General features: G+C 39.3%; 1 protein-coding gene and 1 long non-coding RNA gene across 7 annotated transcripts in view; one reads left to right on the top strand and one right to left on the bottom strand.

The window, feature by feature from the left end:
- The window catches only part of LOC131132246 (neural cell adhesion molecule 1-like), a 214,630-nt gene extending 201,613 nt beyond the window's left edge, over window positions 1–13,017 (bottom strand). For 3 of the 5 annotated variants that reach the window (XM_058077708.1, XM_058077711.1, XM_058077710.1), the window contains exon 1: window positions 12,797–13,015. In XM_058077708.1, the coding sequence (XP_057933691.1) occupies window positions 12,797–12,848 (52 nt within the window). In that variant the 5' untranslated portion in view covers window positions 12,849–13,015. Of the gene's footprint in view, window positions 1–12,796 lie in introns of all 5 variants that reach the window. The other 2 variants (XM_058077709.1, XM_058077707.1) reach the window with 2 other exon arrangements.
- On the top strand, window positions 4,582–7,461 carry LOC131132248 (uncharacterized). Of its 2 annotated transcripts, XR_009130332.1 has the most exons (4): window positions 4,582–4,757; window positions 4,847–4,893; window positions 5,018–5,159; window positions 7,079–7,461. It is a non-coding gene; the product is annotated as an uncharacterized LOC131132248 (long non-coding RNA). The 2 variants fall into 2 exon arrangements; XR_009130333.1 differs by lacking the exon at window positions 5,018–5,159.
- Window positions 13,018–19,730: the final 6,713 nt, after the last annotated feature.

Genomic DNA, 19,730 nt, shown 5'->3' with positions numbered 1-19,730 from the left:
TTAAAGCAGCACGCTGACGCACTTTGCAGATAAAATGAGACGGCTGCCTGTCAGCAGAATGTTCATTCATCACAATGCATGCTAGAAAGCGGCACTAAGAAAAGCTCCGGGAGGGAAAAAAATCATGAATAATGATTTTGACGAGTCTGGGTTTGAACCCGCTAATGGTATTAATGTGTTTCCTCCAGAGCAAAGTAGTAAAAAAAACAACGTCTGATCTCATGCACCCTCTGGTGAAAGGGAGAAGCATAAATCCAGAAGTTGACGACTCTGCATTGTCTGCCTCTCATCCCTCGACAACGCTACTGCTCCTCCTCCTCCCGCCTGGCCACCTTATTTTTTGTCCGCCGAACCCCCCCACCCCCCCAGCTCACGGGGGACCCCACTCCTGGAGCTTTTCTTCCTCAGGCGGGAGCGCTCCAGTGAAAGGCTAATAAATGACGGCGCCTCTCCTGATCCCATCAACTACAGCAGCTGGACCATCATGGGAAGAGGACTCTGGGGGGAAGGCTATGACTCAATGCCACCTAAGCACTTACTGTAATTTAAAACAACATAATTAGCATTCCAGTATTATGCTTTTTCTAGACCTTAATATCTGGAGAGTCTCTTCTGAAACCGACCAACACTTTAGGGAAATATGCCATTGAAGCTTCATATTGTGGCCAGACATTAGCCAAGTAGAGCTCACTGCAGCAATGAGCAATAAGAATTCCAAATGTACCCTTATGGGAATAATAAAGGCCCATCTTATCTTGAAAAGCAGAGACTCGTGGTGTAACCGTGTTAGTTAGCAAAGAACTACAGAGTCAACCAACTTCATAGACAGGCAACAGAGCTTCGGTATAGTGACTTCTAGATCTGTGATCCATGCTAACATGCTGCTGTGATGAACATACAGTACACAACAAAAACTGTTGGGCTCACTAATAACACAAGACACGCACAATGTTGTACAGTAATCAGGAATTGTACACGAATCAAAGCAAACAGTTTTGCATGAACCAAAAAGTATGCCAACTGCTAACCCGAGGTTGCGCTGTAGTTAAAATAGCCAAGCAGTTACTGAAAATATGTAAGACTGGATGAAAAGTTTAGTTAATATAAAAAAAAAATTGTCAATGACACAAAATGTTGCCGTGTCGAAAATCCTCCAGATGCGACAAACCTGCGACAAACCCTTAAGACTAAAATGTGGCAAACTGGCATGTTGAAAATCTTTTGATGTTATTAAATGATGGGTGAAAACGAAAAAAAATGAAACAGTGCTGAACATTACTAAGCTTTGTGACTGTACTGACATATCCAAAAGGTTTAGATCAGAGATGCCCCTTACATCCATCATGAGCTACCTGTCGATCATGGAGGTACTGTGGGTCGACTGCATAAACGTCACTTTGTAGAGGTCATATGACATGAGTCAGCAGATAAACAAAGTCACTTGTTGAAGCTAATTATATAGAAAAAGGGAATTGTTTGATGGCTTTGCTTTGGGACTCATTTTAAAGGTTTGCAGGCTGACAAAGTGTGAGCATCCTTGGCTTAGATAACGCTGGAAATGTCTAAGATTGGCAAGTACTAAAAAAAATAACATATGGTACATAATTGTATTGAAGGTATGCAGGATTGGACCATATAATTATAATATAATATATAAGACTTGACAATGTTTTTAATAATACTGAAATTACCAAAGACAAGAGATTACTAATGAAGAAAATTGACACAACATTGAGATAAAATAATAATGATGCTCAAAAGCTCAAAAACATATTTATAAAGCAGTACTAAACATACTCAAAACTGGAACAAACTTCCAGACAGTACAAATCATTTTGTAGTCTTTGTGAGATTTGAGAGTCAGAGTTTGAGGCACATGACCCACCGAGTCTCGCTGGCCTTTGGCTGGCGTGTACACTACGTGGTCTGAAGAGACCGCTAGCCACAATGTTGGCCTCAAGAATGCACTTATGTTGCCAATTGGGAGCATAAACAAGTTCTCGCAGCACTGCATGTCTCGCAGTGTCTTCTAATCTCCCGAAAGAGGCGCAGGGGGTCATTGGGGGGGTGGATAGACGGCAACACAAAGGCATCCAACACTCGGGGGAGTAATCGCAGACACAGCCCCCCTACCAGGACGAGCTAACCCCTCCATTGCTTGGCATTACATCATGATGGTGAGTCATAGCACTGGGGGTCAGGAGATAGTTAAATGCATGCTCTGTAAAAAAAAAAAAAAACAGCATGGAGCTAAAAACAGCCCTGGACGTCTTGGTACATAAATCATTAACCTACACGCAGTTGTTGGGTTTTTATAGGCTTTGGTCTGCGTTGGCCAATAAAGAACCCCCAGAAAAGTCCAAGAAATAAGATGGGACAGCAGCCAATAAGGTTGATAGCTGAAGTCCATTCCTTCCTATACATTACTGTAATTTAATAAAAATTAAAAATAAAAAAAAACTTTTTGAGATAATTGAAAATTACGTTGTAACACTGCATTAACTGGATTTTTTCTGGATCATCTATGGCTGCACCCGTACCCCTTCACGGAAGCCTATGTTTTAAAAATGTGTGGTGTTTTTGACCATGGTGAGGATTTGTTTCCTTACAAATGGTGGCCAAATGTTGGAACAGGTGGCGCCTGCATCACAACTCTAAATGACCTGAACTGGATAAATTGAGCTCGATTTAACCCGTATCCTTTTGAAGTAAGCAAAACAAAACAAAGGCATTAATTGGGGATTACGGGGGAAGATAATCTAAGGCTTGGAAGGACGCTAGACACCATCCTGGGATGAGATCACTTGCCCCACCCCCGACGCCCTTAGACGTACACTAATAGGTTGTTTTGTGTCAAATGCCATCAAAACAGTTGATGGCAAAGTAAATCATCCCACAAACCACTCATAACTCCATTAGTTGACTAATACTTGGCATAATTACACTCTGATGGCTCTCTGCAAATAGATAATGACAGCTTCATCTCCTCTCCTATCTCCTTTTCCTATGGTTGTGAAGTGCAATTTACATTTAAGTCAGGTCAGCACAAACAAAATAAGGCTTATTCGTTCAGTGACAAAGCCATAGAGCAGCTTGAAAAAAGCCAATGTAACCAACGATGTACCCCGGGGGGGTCCAAAGTACGGAACGAGGACCATCTGCAGCCCATGACTGTTTTTTATTGGCCTTCTAAAAATTCAAATAATATCATTTAACAAGCAAACTAAAGTAAAAAACAGCATTAAAAAAGACAAATCAGCAGTAATTTTAATCAAATGAGAAAAAGTTGTATTTTACAAGAATAACATTGTAATATTATGAGGAAAAACAACATTACTATAGTAGCATACTATTAAACTATTACAGTGAACTATTAAAGAAAGAAGATCTTTTTTAAGTTGTAAAAGTAAGTCAGTATAATGAGTGACAAACAAAACATGATGTTGTAATTTTTTTAAATTAGCTGGTGAAAAAGGTTATAATGTTATGCGAATAAAGTTATTATGAGAAGAAAAACAAAAAGAACTTGCTTGGGAAGCAACAGCAGAAAAAAACTGCGATAATTTTACAAGAATAAATTCCAAATATGAAGAGAAATAAAGTCATAATCTAAAGAGAAAAAAGGTGACAATTTTACAACAGTAAACTTGTAATATTATGACAAAAATGAATGTAATTTTAGTAGCATAGCATTTTAATCAACACAGAAAACCTTGTTTTTCATAAAGTCGTAATATTATGGGAAACAAACATCAAAATTAAGTTGACATTTGGGGAAATTAGGTTGGGGAAGAAATTATAATGTTGTGGAAATAATGTCATAATATTACAAAGATTAAAAAGAAAGTTGAAATACTGTATTTGGAAAATAAAAAAAAACAGCCAAAATGGGGAAAAAAGAGACGGAAGTTCATACTAATCATACATACATGTTTTCAACGAGTATATCATAAAGCTGGGATGCAGTTTTTTCTTGAAAACATACTGTATTATGTAGAACCTTTTAACATTCCTACAATATACAGCATGTGTTGCTTTACAAAAATATGAAAGTGATTTTTGCATCCTTTAATTTTGTGCTCCATTGCCCTCAGTGGAAAAGGTTTGGACACCCTGACTTAAGCCTCAGCTGCAGTGGTACTACTATGGTAACTACTACAAACAGAGGCCCAACAAAGAGTTAAAGGCACATAAAGTGCGCTGTGGTTTGGTTTTGCTATGTGACGCTCTATTTGCGACCAGCTTGGCAGTTGTACAACAACAAGTACAAATTAGAAGTTACTACTACTTTTAATGTGACACAAACCACCTATACAGGTTGGCTTTTTCATGTGTATTTTTGATATTATTGCAACCACAACATTAAAGTACCAGACCACGTCTTTTTTCTTCCTAAAAACATTAGTTGCATTAATGTATGCACTCTAAATGTATGAAGTGTTGGGTGCTAACGCTGAACTGATAACAAATGGTGGGGGAGTGCTGGTGATGGTAGTGGGTGTATGGTACCCTTTTTCTTGCATAATTTTTTCTGTTTCTTCACCACCACCACCCCCCCCCCCCCCACACACACACTGACTTTTCAATAGGGACGCCCTCAGAGCTCACACAATGAAAATGGCTGGCGGCTCTATTCACATACTTATTAATATGCGAGCACGGCCCCTCGTCGCCTGACAGTCGAGGGAGATGAAATGCAGCCAGTCATTTTCTGCGGAAATCTGTATACTTACACATTTGGCGCGGAGAAGAAATTGGTGAGAATGTGTGAATAATGAAGCAATTATTTAATTTAGGCTGCATGCAATGACAGATTATGGTGTTTGTTATGATGGCTTTGTTTTAGCTTTGATCTTCAACATACGCCATGGATGCAACGAGACTAAAAAGCAGGTATGTTCCACCGCTGGTTCAAAACTAAGGCCTGTGGTTCTGTTTATGCCTTCAAAACCACCCATATCTTGGAATTTTATTGTGTATTTCATTACATTACATGCTGTACTCTTACATCCCTAAGATACTGCAAAGAACAACAGTTCAGTCCGCTTTTCCAGTTTGCCGTTTCGTTTTGAGTTTACATATTTTGGGACCTTTTACAAAGCAAGGAAGAAAACCAACCTGAACTGAACTGCACCGCTTAGTGAAAACAAGGCCTACAGGTACTCCCTGCAAAGTTGATCATAGTTGTAAAAAAATGTCGGAAAATAATGTTATATATTTTGCTTTGCTTTTATTTTGCTTTGCTTTTGTTTTTGCCTTTTTTTTGTAAGACAATATTTATGGTTGCAGGATTAGCCACCCTAGACTGAATGAAGAACTGCATTTTATTATTTATTGAGAAATAATTCTGTTATTTGTTGTTATTTTTAAAACTATATACTGTATGTTCGACTTGCATCATGTTCTATTATATTGTTTAAATATGAGACTTTTTTTCCTCTTTTCAACAAACCTACGTATGTGAAAATCACACATTTTAGAGCTGTAATTACAATACAGTGTTTATCGTGGTTCACCATTGGCTGTTTCACAGATTTTTTTTGTGCAATTTTAGTTCGTTTTTTTACAAACTGAGCCTGGCCCTTTAATAAGAATTGCATTTTGGGAAGTTGAGTGTTTTGCTTGATTTGGTGAATTGGGTATAATTTCATTTATATTACTGAAGAATTCCAATGGCTTATTCTTCCAAGTCACAAAATTACGTAAAAATAAAAAGCCAAAATGTGTCAGTTGTCTGCCACCGTTTAAGCAGCGGCACCAATTGGGCACCGTTATCAGTTAATATGTAAACGATACCCAACCCTACCGTTACATGCAAAGCATACAGACGTAAAGGGAACCGTACCGCTTGGTGAAAACCAAGCTTCTTGGTTCTAGAGAGGATTGGTGAGCAGTTGTCGTCTTTCAAACATACGTAATTATGTTCTGACTTACATGACACGACACAGTAAAACACTTTGTTCAATGTCACTTTCAAGCATCTATGCAGATGGTGCAATGACAAAGTTCCAAAGGCGACTATATATATATTTAATCGTATTCTGAGTGTGGTGCCTTATAATTTTCCTCTTGTTTGGCTGCTTTTCCCCCTCCTGATCGCCCCCTTCGTACAAAAATAGTCTGTATTATTTTCATAGCTGCTTTGAACACGCACACCACACCGCACAGCAGTTAAAGTCACATATGTTTGCCATTTAGGAGTTGTACACTTTCTCTCACAAGTTCAACTCATCTTCTTTTCAACCCCACACTATAATGCACAAAAACATTGAAAATACTGGGTTTTTTTTAATAAGGAGACAACATATGTTAGCCAGAACAAACCAACATGGGGTATTAAGAGGTGGGTAAAGTCATGCATTACACTGAATAAGTGCCATCTTCATTGATAAAAACTCACTAAATACATTCATAGAATTCTCAGCATGCACAAGCAGCCTGCCATCCATCAAACTGCACAAACATTTCTTCACTGTGACGCAGGACCAAAGGAGAAATCACATTTTGCCCGAGGGGGCTGTGATGTTCATTTTTATGTTATTTACCAGAAACCCCTTGTATTTAGACCCCGTTGTGTCAACACATTGGTCTAGCTGAAATAAATGATAGGATTTTTCCCAAGACAGCTGAACCTTGGTTGGCACACGCCCGGTTAACATGTTTTTGGCTTTAGATAGAAAATATACGTTGGTAAAATACGGCATGCGTCTTGTGTTAATATCTCATTCACTACCAGACATCTTTAAAAAGACATCCCCTCCAATACCAGTCATTTTAAAGGATTTTGACTGATCTTTCAAGGCACGCAGAATATTATGTTCTAGGGCTATGTAAATATGAAACATACCAGAAGAAAGATTGGACTAAGGCTGGGCGATATAGACCAAAAACTCATATCCTGATATATTTTAGTTTAATATCGATATACAGGGTCAGGCCAAATGATCTGACACATTTGGAGGTTAAATAAAAGGCAAATCAAGTCAACAAACAAAAGTGTTTTTATTTTCAAAACGTACATATAATGCCATTTTGCTTGGTTTCTTTATAACACCATTGTTTTTGGTTTCTTTTTCAGTTGCTGCCATGAATTGGACTGGTGAGCATCGTACTTTCATTGTGGCAACGTTTATCAAAACAAACCAATCTAACTGCAACACAACGAGCGTTCAGTTTGCACTTCAGTCTTGGTAGCCATGATCCCGTAGCAGCTCCAAACACCATCTTGTTATGGTTACCAACTTCACAGCTACTGGATCTGCATTGAAACCAAAATCAGCCGGCCAACCTCCCACCACCAGAACTGATTTAATTTTTGAAACATAATGAAACAGAATGGCATTATATGTACTTTTGGAAAATAAAAACACTTATGTTTCTTTACTTTTTTTGCCTTTTATTTAACCTACAAATGTGTCAGATAATTTTGCCTGGCCCTGGATATCTCGATATATTTTGTGCATGCCGTTGTAATAAAAGTTGTTTTATTAAAATAAATATTTAACGTGAGGATTTCTTTTATATTTATTAAAGCTTCATACAAGATTGTACATTGGGTATTTTATTGTAAATAAATATGAAAAAGTGTCCCATTACATCTGGCGTAAAAGTAACCAGTGCACTAGTATTTATTGGCAATAAGCTAGCTAACTTTTCGAATGGGATGTCAGCCTCTGCACACATTGCTACTAAATCTAAACCGACTGTAATGACTGTGTTTGTTATTAAGGAAGATGTAGTCACCCATGCCATTCCAACTGCATATAGAAGATCTTTTTATTCTACTCTTGTTTTGTTTACGCAGACATGGGGCAGAAGGGGCTCTTAATTTGAAAGACAGTCACGGAAGTGTGTGGAGATGTCTATGTACGTCTAAGACGAGCTGCGTTCAAAATAAACGTGCTTCTCGAATTGTTTTCACTTAGAATCTGTGCATCTTCATCGGACATTGTAACACCTTCCTTAAATTAAAGAATTGAAACACCACGTGGTGAAAATATACTCATCGAGTCGGAGTAGCCCACACACGACTACTAGTACTTGGCGTCCAAAATTAAGCTAAACCCTGCTAGCTTCTATTCATGGTCTGTACGAGGAGATTCAGCCAGCTTTCACAGACGTTTATCGCCATTTCAACCTGTAAAAACTTCCCCACGAACGTTCCTTCTCAGGTTGACAGCATTTGATTCATCTTATGTATCCACCGCGGCACACAGACAAAAACTCGGCTTTAAAATTTGTACCGGTATGAGTCATTTTCGTATCATTGGAAGAATCTATACCGGAAGGGAAGAGATATACTAGATATAGTTAAAGGTTTATAAAATTATCACATTTATAAATAAGGCAACCTACTTTGGACAAACTGACTTATCACGGTGGGGTCCGGAACCAATTAACTGCGATAAAAGAGGGATGAAGGGAAAAACTGATTTGATTAGAATACGTTTTGGTTTGAGTTGGACCTTCTGGAATGGATTAATGACACAAGATGAGGTATTTTCTAGCAAATGCAGACAACATTAATCATGATCAATTCTATAATCTGAGCCTATACCGAGGATTTAGCAGTGTTCAACTGCTACCTTAGTGTCTAATGCCAGAACGGGATACAGGAGAACGGAGAAAGGGTTTTCAAACCAGTCTGAAATTATTATGAGACCGCTGACATGACATACTTAATCTTTCTGAATAATTGAGATCGCAACAATACCACAAACCCTTGGGAGGAGTCAGTCACAACACAAGACCACAAAGATCTTACACTCAATGGAAAAAAAGAGCTAATCTTGATTACACTTCCAGTTCGGCTAGCTCTTAATTCGGGGCCGATAGATCGTACTAGTATTTCCCGAAAAAACTCATGATGAATCCATTTCAAAGCCCAGAAAAACGGCAGCAACATGACAATTCATTTAATGACAACACAAACGTGACATGAATGTGCATGTGCTGTGTCACCTGGGGTTGCCAACAGCCATATTGAGCCGACGAGGAACGCACTTTTTCCCGTATTGCAGTGTACCAACACAAGTCTGTAAAACCTCCAATGGTTTCAATTTGACAACTTGACAGGCTACACCAATCGATGCCACTGTGTTTGATCACTCCCTTGTCAAACCTACTGGTTTTCGACGTCTCTTGCATCTTTTTATAGCTGTTTGCTGCTAACCAGCTAGATAGAATTATCCGTCTAGCTTCTCGTCTTTGTACGCCAAATGTGACTTTTTACCACAGTGACATTTTTTTTTTAGAACAAACATGCAATGCGGTTAGTTTGGAGCTCGTTTTTCTCCCATGGGGAAGTGGCTATTACGTCCATCTTTTTCAAGTGTATATTTCAAGTGTATATTGTCATATATGTCTTGTCCTCCAAACACTATTTCTGTGTTGTTTTTTAATGAACATTACCTATTGCATATACGTTACATAGGCCAATAACACTCATCATAAATAAATTGACAAATGTTATAGGTATCGGACATCGCCATCGACTTGGCGATTATTCCACTGAAGACCCAAAATCAGTCTCTCCCTATATTTGAATATTTATACTTTATTTGCTAGAAAATGGATGTAGGTCTCATCCCTGTGTCTTTACTGGCCTCAAAATTTAATAACCAATGAACTAGAGCAGGAACTGGAAATCAATAAAGGTAATTAAGTCGCTCAGCCTTCAAATAAGTAATAGCGGCTTTACCCTTTTAATACACCCCAGCCTATCAAATAATGCGATCAATTTCTTTGACTTTCTTTTCCTCGCTGCGCTGACGCACACATGTCTAATTATCTCCCTCTCAGTTCCTTTCACTTTCTTTTTTTTTTTTTTACACTTATTTGAGCTGCAGTGATGCCAATATCTGCCAGGAGATTCTGAGCCATGCAGCGCCTCGGACCTGGGTGCCGACAGGACACGTAACATTAGCTGCACTAATATAAATAAGCACATTGCTGAGAAAATGATTTAAAGTGGCTTTTTAAGTTTGATTTACAGCAGCAGGCACACTGTGCAAGCGTAAGACAGTGATGGATTAGGCTTCATCTGCACAGTTTTAATGACACGAAAATTTATTGCGGAATGCTAACAAATCAAATTAAGCTGAATTGATGGCTGAAGCCTTACTTAAACCAGAGTACTTATTATTTAGAAATAGGAGTACAGTATGAGTCAGGTATTATGTGTGCATACATATGAATCATTCCAACTGTGACGTGGACCCAACAACGGAACTAAGACCGCTTGAAGACGAGGCCTCGATCAGATAAATTAGGTTTGGGTTAATTCAGTTCAGTATGATCAAAAAGCACGGACAAGAACAAGAACCATCCGTCATGATGATCAAAATTGGAACAAGAGAGACTGCCGTATTTTTTGTGTTAACTGATTGAATAATATGTCAAAAACAGGTAGCGACTTCATCCGATTTGGTATGTTAGTGGGCAACTTTGGAGCCAACGTTACAGATTTTAACACTTAATGCCGCTATTTTGCCACGAAACATGCTAACAAATGTCAACGATGGAGGAGAACCAGGAGTCTCCTGTGTTTACTTCACCGTTTTTAGCCATGGTAAGATGTCCAATTGTATCCAGAAGGACACTGAGGGAAGCACTGCTCATTTTTGTCATTTCTAAACATGTGTCCTCATATGGTGATAACATGACGAAGAATCTGCTCATCCAATAAACAAGAAGCAGTGGTTTATGTTTGCCACTTTGAGTAACTGTGCCATGAGACATGTTAACAAACCACACGCTAATGTCACTAGTGACAATGGGTTTTCCACTTTGGGAACAGTGCCATGAAACACACTAACAAATGTCAAGAATGGAGGAGAACCAGGAATGTCCTGTGTTTACGGTACTTCTCAGTGGCTAGACAAGACAAGGTGTCAACTTTTACCCAAGGGGAGACGGATGATAATGAATCACAGCCGTGTACAATAGGTACAATACAACTAATGGGTTTTTTTTGTTGCCTAATAAATCTTTTAAGCCAATCATGTCTTTTTCCAGTGGCCAAGAGGACTTTTTGGAAGTTTTGTCATTGAGACAGTATGCCAAGTACAACAGTTGCTAATAAAGAGCAACCCAAACTAAAAATGTTGCGCACAATGTAGCCAAGCTGCTGCTTCATAAATCAACTATTCTTCTTCCCTCCAAAAGGACCCCACGGGAACCTCCAAAATCCACTTGTGGCGGCAGCATGCCGGACGCCTGGGGAACTGGAGAGCAGATGCCGAGGAAGAAGAGGAGGTGGCAATGGGGTTGACGTGGGGTGGTTGAAAAAATAGAAAACAGGTCCCTCTGCTGCTATATGCAACCACAGGGGCCCTGGGATTGGAAGCTATTGTATACCCTCCATGACTATGCAGGCAGGCTTCAGTCGTGCCCACAAGCAAGCGGATTTAAGACAAACTGCACACTGAACCCCCCAACGCAGGGCTAGACAACTGGGGGCCCTTGATGGGCCAAAACCTGCCTGCAATGACATCAGGTCAAAACTCAGGAGTAACATTTTTTTTACATTTTCTTGTAATATAAAGCAGTGTCATATAAAAGATCTTTCCCTAACATTTTTTTTACACAGTAGGTTCTTAAAAACAGTGTACTCCTGTAATACACAGGATCATTGACTATGTTTTTTGCAGTAGTTTCATAGAAACAGCACAGTGCTCCTGTCCTGTCGAAAGATCTTTGACTAGCATTTTTGGCAGTTGGTCCTTAAAAACAGCAGAACGCTGCTGTCACGTACAGGATCTTTGACCAGTATTTCAGTAGGTTTGTAAAAACAGAAGAAACATAGATGATCTTTGAAGTGTCATATAGAAGTGTCATATAGAAGATCTTTGACGAGCGTTTTTGGACGTATTTTCATAAAAACACCAGCTCCGTCATGTACAGGATCTTTGACCAAAGTGTTTTTTGTTTTAATTTTGCAGTAGGTACTTCACTAATCACTAATCACTTCAGTGCTCCTGCCACAGAGGATCTTTGACAAGCTTTTTTTTCATAATAGCTCCTTAAAATCTGAAGGTTGTCCCAGTCGTATAGACGATCTTGAATAGCGTTTGTTTTGGCTGTTGTTTCTTAAAAAAAACTGCAGAGTGGTCCACACGTACTGTATAAAGGCTCTTTGGTTGGCCTTGTAGCAGCAGGTCCTTAGAACAGCAGAATGGTCTCATCATATAGAGGATCTTTGGCTAGTGTAAACAAAATGTTGTGTTTTAATACATGACTATATTGCTCATTTGATGTACAGCCTTGCCTTGACATTAAATAGAAACTTGGTTGCCTGAACATGTACCCCCCCCCCCCCCCCCCCCCCCCCCAGAATGTAGCTGAAGACCCTGTCTTAAAGCAACCACAGCCATATTTAGAAACGTTTATCTCCACTATAAAAAGCCATGAGCCACAGTAACAAACAGTTCTTCTCCCGAGAGGGACTGCAGTGCATCACTGTGGCGCAAAAGCACCGAAACCAAGTAAAACTTTCTAGACTTCACATTGCGTTTCATTTGACACTTTATTCTAAACAATACAGCAGCCTTGGGGGGGGGGGGTGCACCACATGAGCATCACCTGGACCAGCATCCATCACAAACACCACAGCTGCACCCACAAAGGGGTGAATTAAAGTAGTTTTAAACGTCCAGTCCTCACAAATCCGCCACGTTAACCTATTGGGGGAAACTTTTAGGGTCGAACGTTTTGCATTCAAGCCGCCTCGGATGGAGTGTAAAAAAAAACGCTGGTGAAAGCATCCCTTACGAAGGAGTAATGTTACAAAACTCACCTGCGCAGTTGATGTAGAGCAATCCCAGCAGGATGTTCCTTATTTGTAGCATCTTTTAATCAGATAGTCTCCACCAAAAAAAACAGCAGAGCGGGTTTTGCTTGATGGTCCTTGCAGGATTTGCGCGCAACAATGACTGACAAGCAGTAGCAGCAGCAGCAGCAGCGGCGGCAGCGGCCGTAGCACTCACACATTCACACACACGCACACCAGTTCAATTGATACCAGTGCGATTACTCCGCCCGGTGGCCCCTCTCTTGCACAGCATGCACGTACAAGAGGCGGCGGAGGAGGAGGTGACAAAGTAGTGCGCGGAGACAGCAGATGGTCCACTAATTCGGATTATTGAGCTTGTGCTAACTCGTCGGTTGGGGTGTTTAGGGGAGGACATGGAGACACACTATCAAACATAACTACTGACTTGAAAAGTCATTTAAAAAAAACTAATAACTAAAATACAAGTAGTTCAAAATTAACTGCAGAAGTGATGGGAATCCAACCTGGCTCAGCCTTATGGGGCAATGAGGGCAGAGCCCCACCAGAGGGCGCTTTTGTTGTATTATTTTCTGATAAAGATTCTTACTGGGGGCTACAGGGCGGACGAGTGGTTAGCGCGCAGGCTACACAGCTAGGAGACCCAAATTCGATTCCACCCTCGGCCATTTCTGTGTGGAGTTTCCATGTTCACCCTGTGCATGCGTGGTTTTTCTCCGTTTTTCTCCCACATTCCAAAAACATGCTAGGTTAATCGGCGACTCCAAATTGTCCATAGGTATGAATGTGAGTGTGAATGGTTGTTTGTCTATATGTGCCCTGTGATTGGCTGGCCACCAGTCCAGGGTGTACCCTGCCTCTCGTCCGTAGACAGCTGGGATAGGCTCCAGCACCCCCGCAACCCTTGTGAGAATAAGCGGTAGAAAATGAATGAATGAAAGGATTCACACTGTTGCAGATTAATCGATTACCAACATAACGCATTTAAAATCGAGAATTGTCTGCCCCCCTCATAATGGGACAGGCTAACAAACAACAGAATGGAACAAGTGGCTAACATACAGAAGTTCCAGAAAACAAATGCCATTCTGTCGTGACTGCATCGTTGTGCCTAGCTAGGTATATATTCCGCCTTGCCAATGTACAACTCTGTAGGTAAGTGAGGCTACAAGCTAAGTGGTTGTTACAAAAAACACAAGTGGCAAAAATAATGTAATCGTTCCCTTCAGTTTTGGTTACACAAGTGACTTAGCATTATATGGGGCAATAAAGGTAGTGCCCCACCAGAGGGCGCTTTTCTCTCATTGTTTTGAGATTCAAATGAATAAATTCTTCCCCATAATAATGTCAATACCATTAGTATGTGTATGTATTGTATACAATTAATCAGCTCCAGACACCCAACGATATTCACACAATTGAGAATATTTTTAGTTTTACATGCATAATGGTGAATTATTTTACAGCCATACTCAATGAAAAAGCAGATAGTTGTAGTGCAACTGTGTTAGTTAGCAAAGAACTACATGGATTCTTCGTATGGGAACTCGATTCCATGGAATGGACTTGTTTGTTAGGCGCAATGTTTGGCCATATGCTTACCAAGAAACTGTATAAAAAACGTAATATATTTTTGGCAAGAGTTTTTATAGAAAACCAAATCTACAAAAATTGGGGTGTACAAAAAACAGGGAACCACCCTACTTTGTTTCATACGGCCGAAAGGCTTTACTGTTGTGACTGCATTTTTATAGGGGCAATGAGGATAGGATTTTTTATCTGATTTTGAAGCAAATGTGTTTATTAAGACTTCAGCTAGCGTAGAGGTTCACTCATCTGGCTTCATAATCCATAGGATACCACCGAGCAACAAGTGCTAATGTATGAGGAACAAAAATGACATGAATGATAGGGAAAACAATATAGATTTTGGTCTCACTTTGCAATTAGGTACACATAAGTACACTATCTAAGCAACTAATGAAAATCTAATAAGGAAGTAATGACTAAGGCACAACATTCGGAGTAATTACTGAGAAGTAATGAGTAGAGTAGTTACTGAAGAACTAAGGCACATCAACTTAGAGTAGTTACAGAGGAACTAATGAAGAACTAATGAGGTACAAATGAGTAGTGGTTAGGGTTAAGTAGGTTCGTTAACTACTGTAATTCTGTGTACCTTATTAGTGTGTAGTAAGTGTTACCTGGATTTTGTCTGCCAGTCAGAAAATAATAATTAGTTATTTATTATTTTCCATGTGTTGCAAAGGATTTGCCTTGACTGTGCAATTTACAGTATTTCCAAAAATCTGTGTTGTCAGTATAATTCATCAGTTAGCTTTGAATTGAAACACTACTCACATCGAGTTCAAGCCACACAGCAAAATATTGGTCTTTTGAGTCATTCACACACAATTTCATAGGAAGCCCTGAAGGCTTTGTTGTCAAAAATGACATTATTGCTTTAGTATGTCAACTACTGTTACCTTTTTGTTTGCTGTTAAATGTCTTCTGTACTTAGTGTGATTTTGGATCTGTTCAATCATGACTTATTGACTAAACTATATGAAATGTTGGGAACACCTGTTGGCTAAATCCTGGCGGTCTGTGGACACACTGGAAGTGAAGAGCGTGGGGGCCCTCTAGAGGCAGAATGGGGTAAAAACAGCGTCTACTTGGCCCTTTGGCTCATTTGTTCAAGAAACATTTGGTAACGGTAATGATCATTTAATTTGAAATTTAAATTTAATTTCATTTGAACATGCATCAGATTACAATTGAGTGCATCCCATAATCAGTTCACAGTTCCACATGTCCAAAAGGAGTAGGAAGAAGCAAAGCTTATTAAATCCTACCCCTCCATTTGGTACTTTTACAATCAGTAACATCAGTACATTTGTTCACTTCCTGCTTTCATAATATAATTTGAGTTATTTATTTATTTAATTAATTAATTTTTTAAATTGTCTTTTTTATTTTTATTTTATATTTGTCACGTACCGAAGTATGAGGTGATATGAGCATCCAATGCCATAATGGGTACCATAGTAAATGTCAATATAGTGATATATATAGCACATCATGACTGGTTCAAGACTCTTCATCCTTGTATTTAGCAAACATCAACTGCTTGTATTGTTTCTTGAATTGGCTCATCGTTGTGCATTGTTTGATTTCCTTACTCAATCCATTCCATAGTTTGATTCCACATACTGAAATGCTATGGCTAGCATAACGTAGTCCTAGCATAGAAGTGTTTCAAATGTACTTCTTCCCTGAGATCATATTTCTCCTCTCTTGTAGAGAAGTATTAGATTACAGTAGTAGATTACATTTGATTTTATTTGAATTAGACGCAAATATACAATTACATTTTTAAACAATTAAATTTTAGTAACTGTTTAATGGCTATTATTTTTATTATTATTATTATTATTATTATTTGATCGCTTATTTAGACTTTGAATATTTCAGTGAGTGTACTTCACTGAATAGATGTAATTGTTCGTGAACAATGGAATTTGAAGTTACAACTGAAGTGGAATGAAATTCAACCCAAAAATTCAGGCAAACGTATAATAATTGAAATAAAGGAAATGCTATTCCCTGTTTCCTTAATGCAGGGGTTAAACATAAATAATACATAAATAAAATAAACAAAAACAAAAAAGGAACAAAGAGCTACCAAGGCTTAATGTAAGGGTAAAACAAAAGTGATACTGTATGCCAATGAATGCCTGGATGTTATTTGTCATCCTTATCTCTAGGTGGTGGTGCAGGATAACATTTCTGCTGTTAAGCTGAGTGATGCCATTCAGTTGGGTACACTTTACCTCTACATTACCTCTACAAACAACCCAATTGGTCCGGTTTCAGACAATTATAGTGTACACACATATAGTAAACATGTTCAAACAAGTCAAACTTCTAGATTTGTGTTGAGTAATCTCTAAACTGGCATATTTATTTGATAATAAAAGTGTTACTTATGAAAAACATATCCATTGGTCTGTAAATGGTCTGTTTCACTGTACTGTGTTTTATGATAAAAAAAAAATGTACTTACAGCCCTCCCGCAGGTTTTATGCATGGTAAGACGCCGTGAACAGCAGTTTCAATAACAGTTTCAATAAACAAGGTAACGTGGATGTCATTTCAATGAAACGATCAAACAATGGTTGGTTATTAAGCCAACAGTCTACAGAAGGTAAACCAAAGCAAATCAAGGTAGAGTAATATTAAGTAACAATATTGGCCATTTGCAAGGCCACTTGCTGCTTGGCAGACTTCACAGGACTCAATCGAAACTGCTAGACATGCCCACTGGGGTGTTTAAATTACAAATTAGGTCATCGGTAGTGGAATTACTAAAAACACTAGTGAATATATGGATTTGTTACTGCTTAATACTTATAAAACTGTCCATGGTTATTCCATTTGAGTTAATTTTAACTAATATAAGTTATAATGTTGCACTAACGCACACGTGGTTCTGTGAAGATACACGTTAATGTCACTCTAACTTGCTATGATTATCTGCTCCAGGTTAGAGGCTCCCTGTCTCCAAAACAAGTCCTCCACATGCCTATCACTTGATTCAAATAGGGTCTAGGCATGTGAGACTGCCCTTCACTGTCTCTGTCCCTCACAGGAAGAGGCTCTATGTTGTTTCATATGAACTAATATTTCAGAATTAATAGTCAGACATTTTCTCTCTGCGACATCTTTTCACATTGATTTGTCTCCTTGCATGCAAATTTAAGTCAATTGTACCTCCCGTTATTCTCGAAGTAATCATCTTGTCTATCTATACTGAAGCATGAATTAATAGTCTGGAACTTGGCTTTTTTTCTTCTATGGAAGAACGGCAGTGACAAGCACACGAGTATGCAGTGCCTACGCAGATGACATTTCACTTTTCACATTTCACTATTGACCGATTAACAAGAATACTGCTGTCACACTGAAATTAAAGACATATGATCTACAGTACCACGAGGGATACCATGAGCCCACTCACTGATGCCCCTTCTCTGAACTTTTTTGCAGCTGGTTCGTTGGTGCTTTGCTCCATTGTCTTGGTTGCACAGTTTGTCAAAAAAGTCAGCGAATTACCGCTATTCTTTCTTCGCATTGAATTGCAACTATAACAATGGAAAACACTATGAAAACATGGATGCCAGAGCAAACTGGCCTTCTCTTGGCCATTTGGACATCTGATGGAGTGCCAAATTTGTAACGGCGAAGGACCCTGCCGATGGTGTAATGAATGCATGAAGAGGCGGGCTTTTGAACAAATAAATAACAAACCTCAGCAATTAAAGAAAGACTACATAGACCAAAAGAAAGACCTGGGCAGGAGTGGCAGTGGTCACAGGACAGTAATGTCTTCTTTTGAAGAGCTTAACACCGCTGCGTCAGCTGGAGCCGACACAGGTGTCTTTGGGCAAGAGACGGTGTACGCCCTGGACTGGTCGCCATCATTCCCACTCACATTCATACCTACGGACAATCTGTAGTCGCCAATTAACCTAACATCTCTTTGAGGCATTTTAGTGAGGTTTTCGGCCCTATCACAGTACTGAAACAGCTGTCATTCATATTACCGATGACCTCCTCCTTGAAGCTGATTCTGGCCTTCTCTCCATTCTCGTCCTTGTCGATATTAGTGCAGCTTTCCATCCCATTTCTCACACGATTCTTCTTGAGCGTTTAGTCTTCATTGGGCTTTCTGGCACAGCCCTCCAATGGTCTTATTCCTACTTATCCAAACGTTCGCACTTTATTCGAAGTGATAATGTTAAATCCTCATGCTCACCAAATCACTCACAGGGTCCCTCAAGGTTCAGTCCTTGTTCCCCTACTTTTTATCCTTTATCTTCTTCCCCTTGGTAACATTTTTCATTCTTTTGGCATCCACTATGCTGATGACACCCAGATCTATATCTCAACTAAGCCCTTCAAACCATCACCAACCGGATGCCCACCAATATGCTCAAACTAAATGGTAATAAAAGTGAAGTTCTTCTTGTAGGCTCTAAGTCAGGGGTACTCATTCGATCGCGAGCTACCGGTCGATCGCGGAGGTGGTACTGGTCGATCGCTGGTCGATCGCGGCGTGACATTAAAAAAATATCATCCCAGCATCAATGTCGTCACTTGATTGATATACAGGGCAGCCATTCAGATGACAACAGAATGTTGCCCTTCGGGCGACCAATCAAATCAAACAACGTCTCTAAGTGCAGCAGAACTTACGATGTCAGCCTATCATCCATCGCCGTTACTTGATTGACATACAGGACAACCAATCAGATGACAACTGAATTTTGACCTTTAGGTCACCGCTCATGCGTAAACAACGATGCATAGTGCTAAGCTAGTCGGCGAATTGCGAGATTTTAAAGCCCTCGCTAATGTTTATGGTCACTAAAATGAGTGAAGGAGCTGGACCAAGTAAAAAGGCAAAAACTGGACCAAGTAAAAAGGCAAAAAACATATCACTTCCATACGGATATGGAATATTATACGGATATTGTGATACGGATATTATCCATGACTGATAAACATTTGGAAGTGTGCTAGAGGCTGGCTATCAGCAGCTACTGTCCGGACTATGCATCCCTGGCTGGTTCAATTCAGTGCAAGTCATCAAAGTAAACTCAGGTAATTACAAAAAAAATTAATAGTTAATTATGTGTGTTTTGCAATATTGGCTCATTTGGTTATGTAAGGTACATCAACATACATTGTGCGTACAAATAATCCTCAATACATTTGACAATAAATGGATGTTTTGCATTTTTGTAGTGGGTAGATCATTTTGACTGGGTCATTTTAAAAGTAGCTCGCATGCTGAAAAAGTGTGAGCACCCCTGCTCTAAGTCATCACTCTGCATGGCCCCTTACTATTCAAATTGATGGATCCCCAATACCGACT

The sequence above is a fragment of the Doryrhamphus excisus genome, chromosome 7 (genome assembly GCF_030265055.1).
Source record: "Doryrhamphus excisus isolate RoL2022-K1 chromosome 7, RoL_Dexc_1.0, whole genome shotgun sequence".
NCBI classification, from domain to species: domain Eukaryota; kingdom Metazoa; phylum Chordata; class Actinopteri; order Syngnathiformes; family Syngnathidae; genus Doryrhamphus; species Doryrhamphus excisus.
The sequence above is the reverse complement of the archived record's forward strand: the minus strand, read 5'-3'. Positions and strand labels throughout refer to the sequence as shown.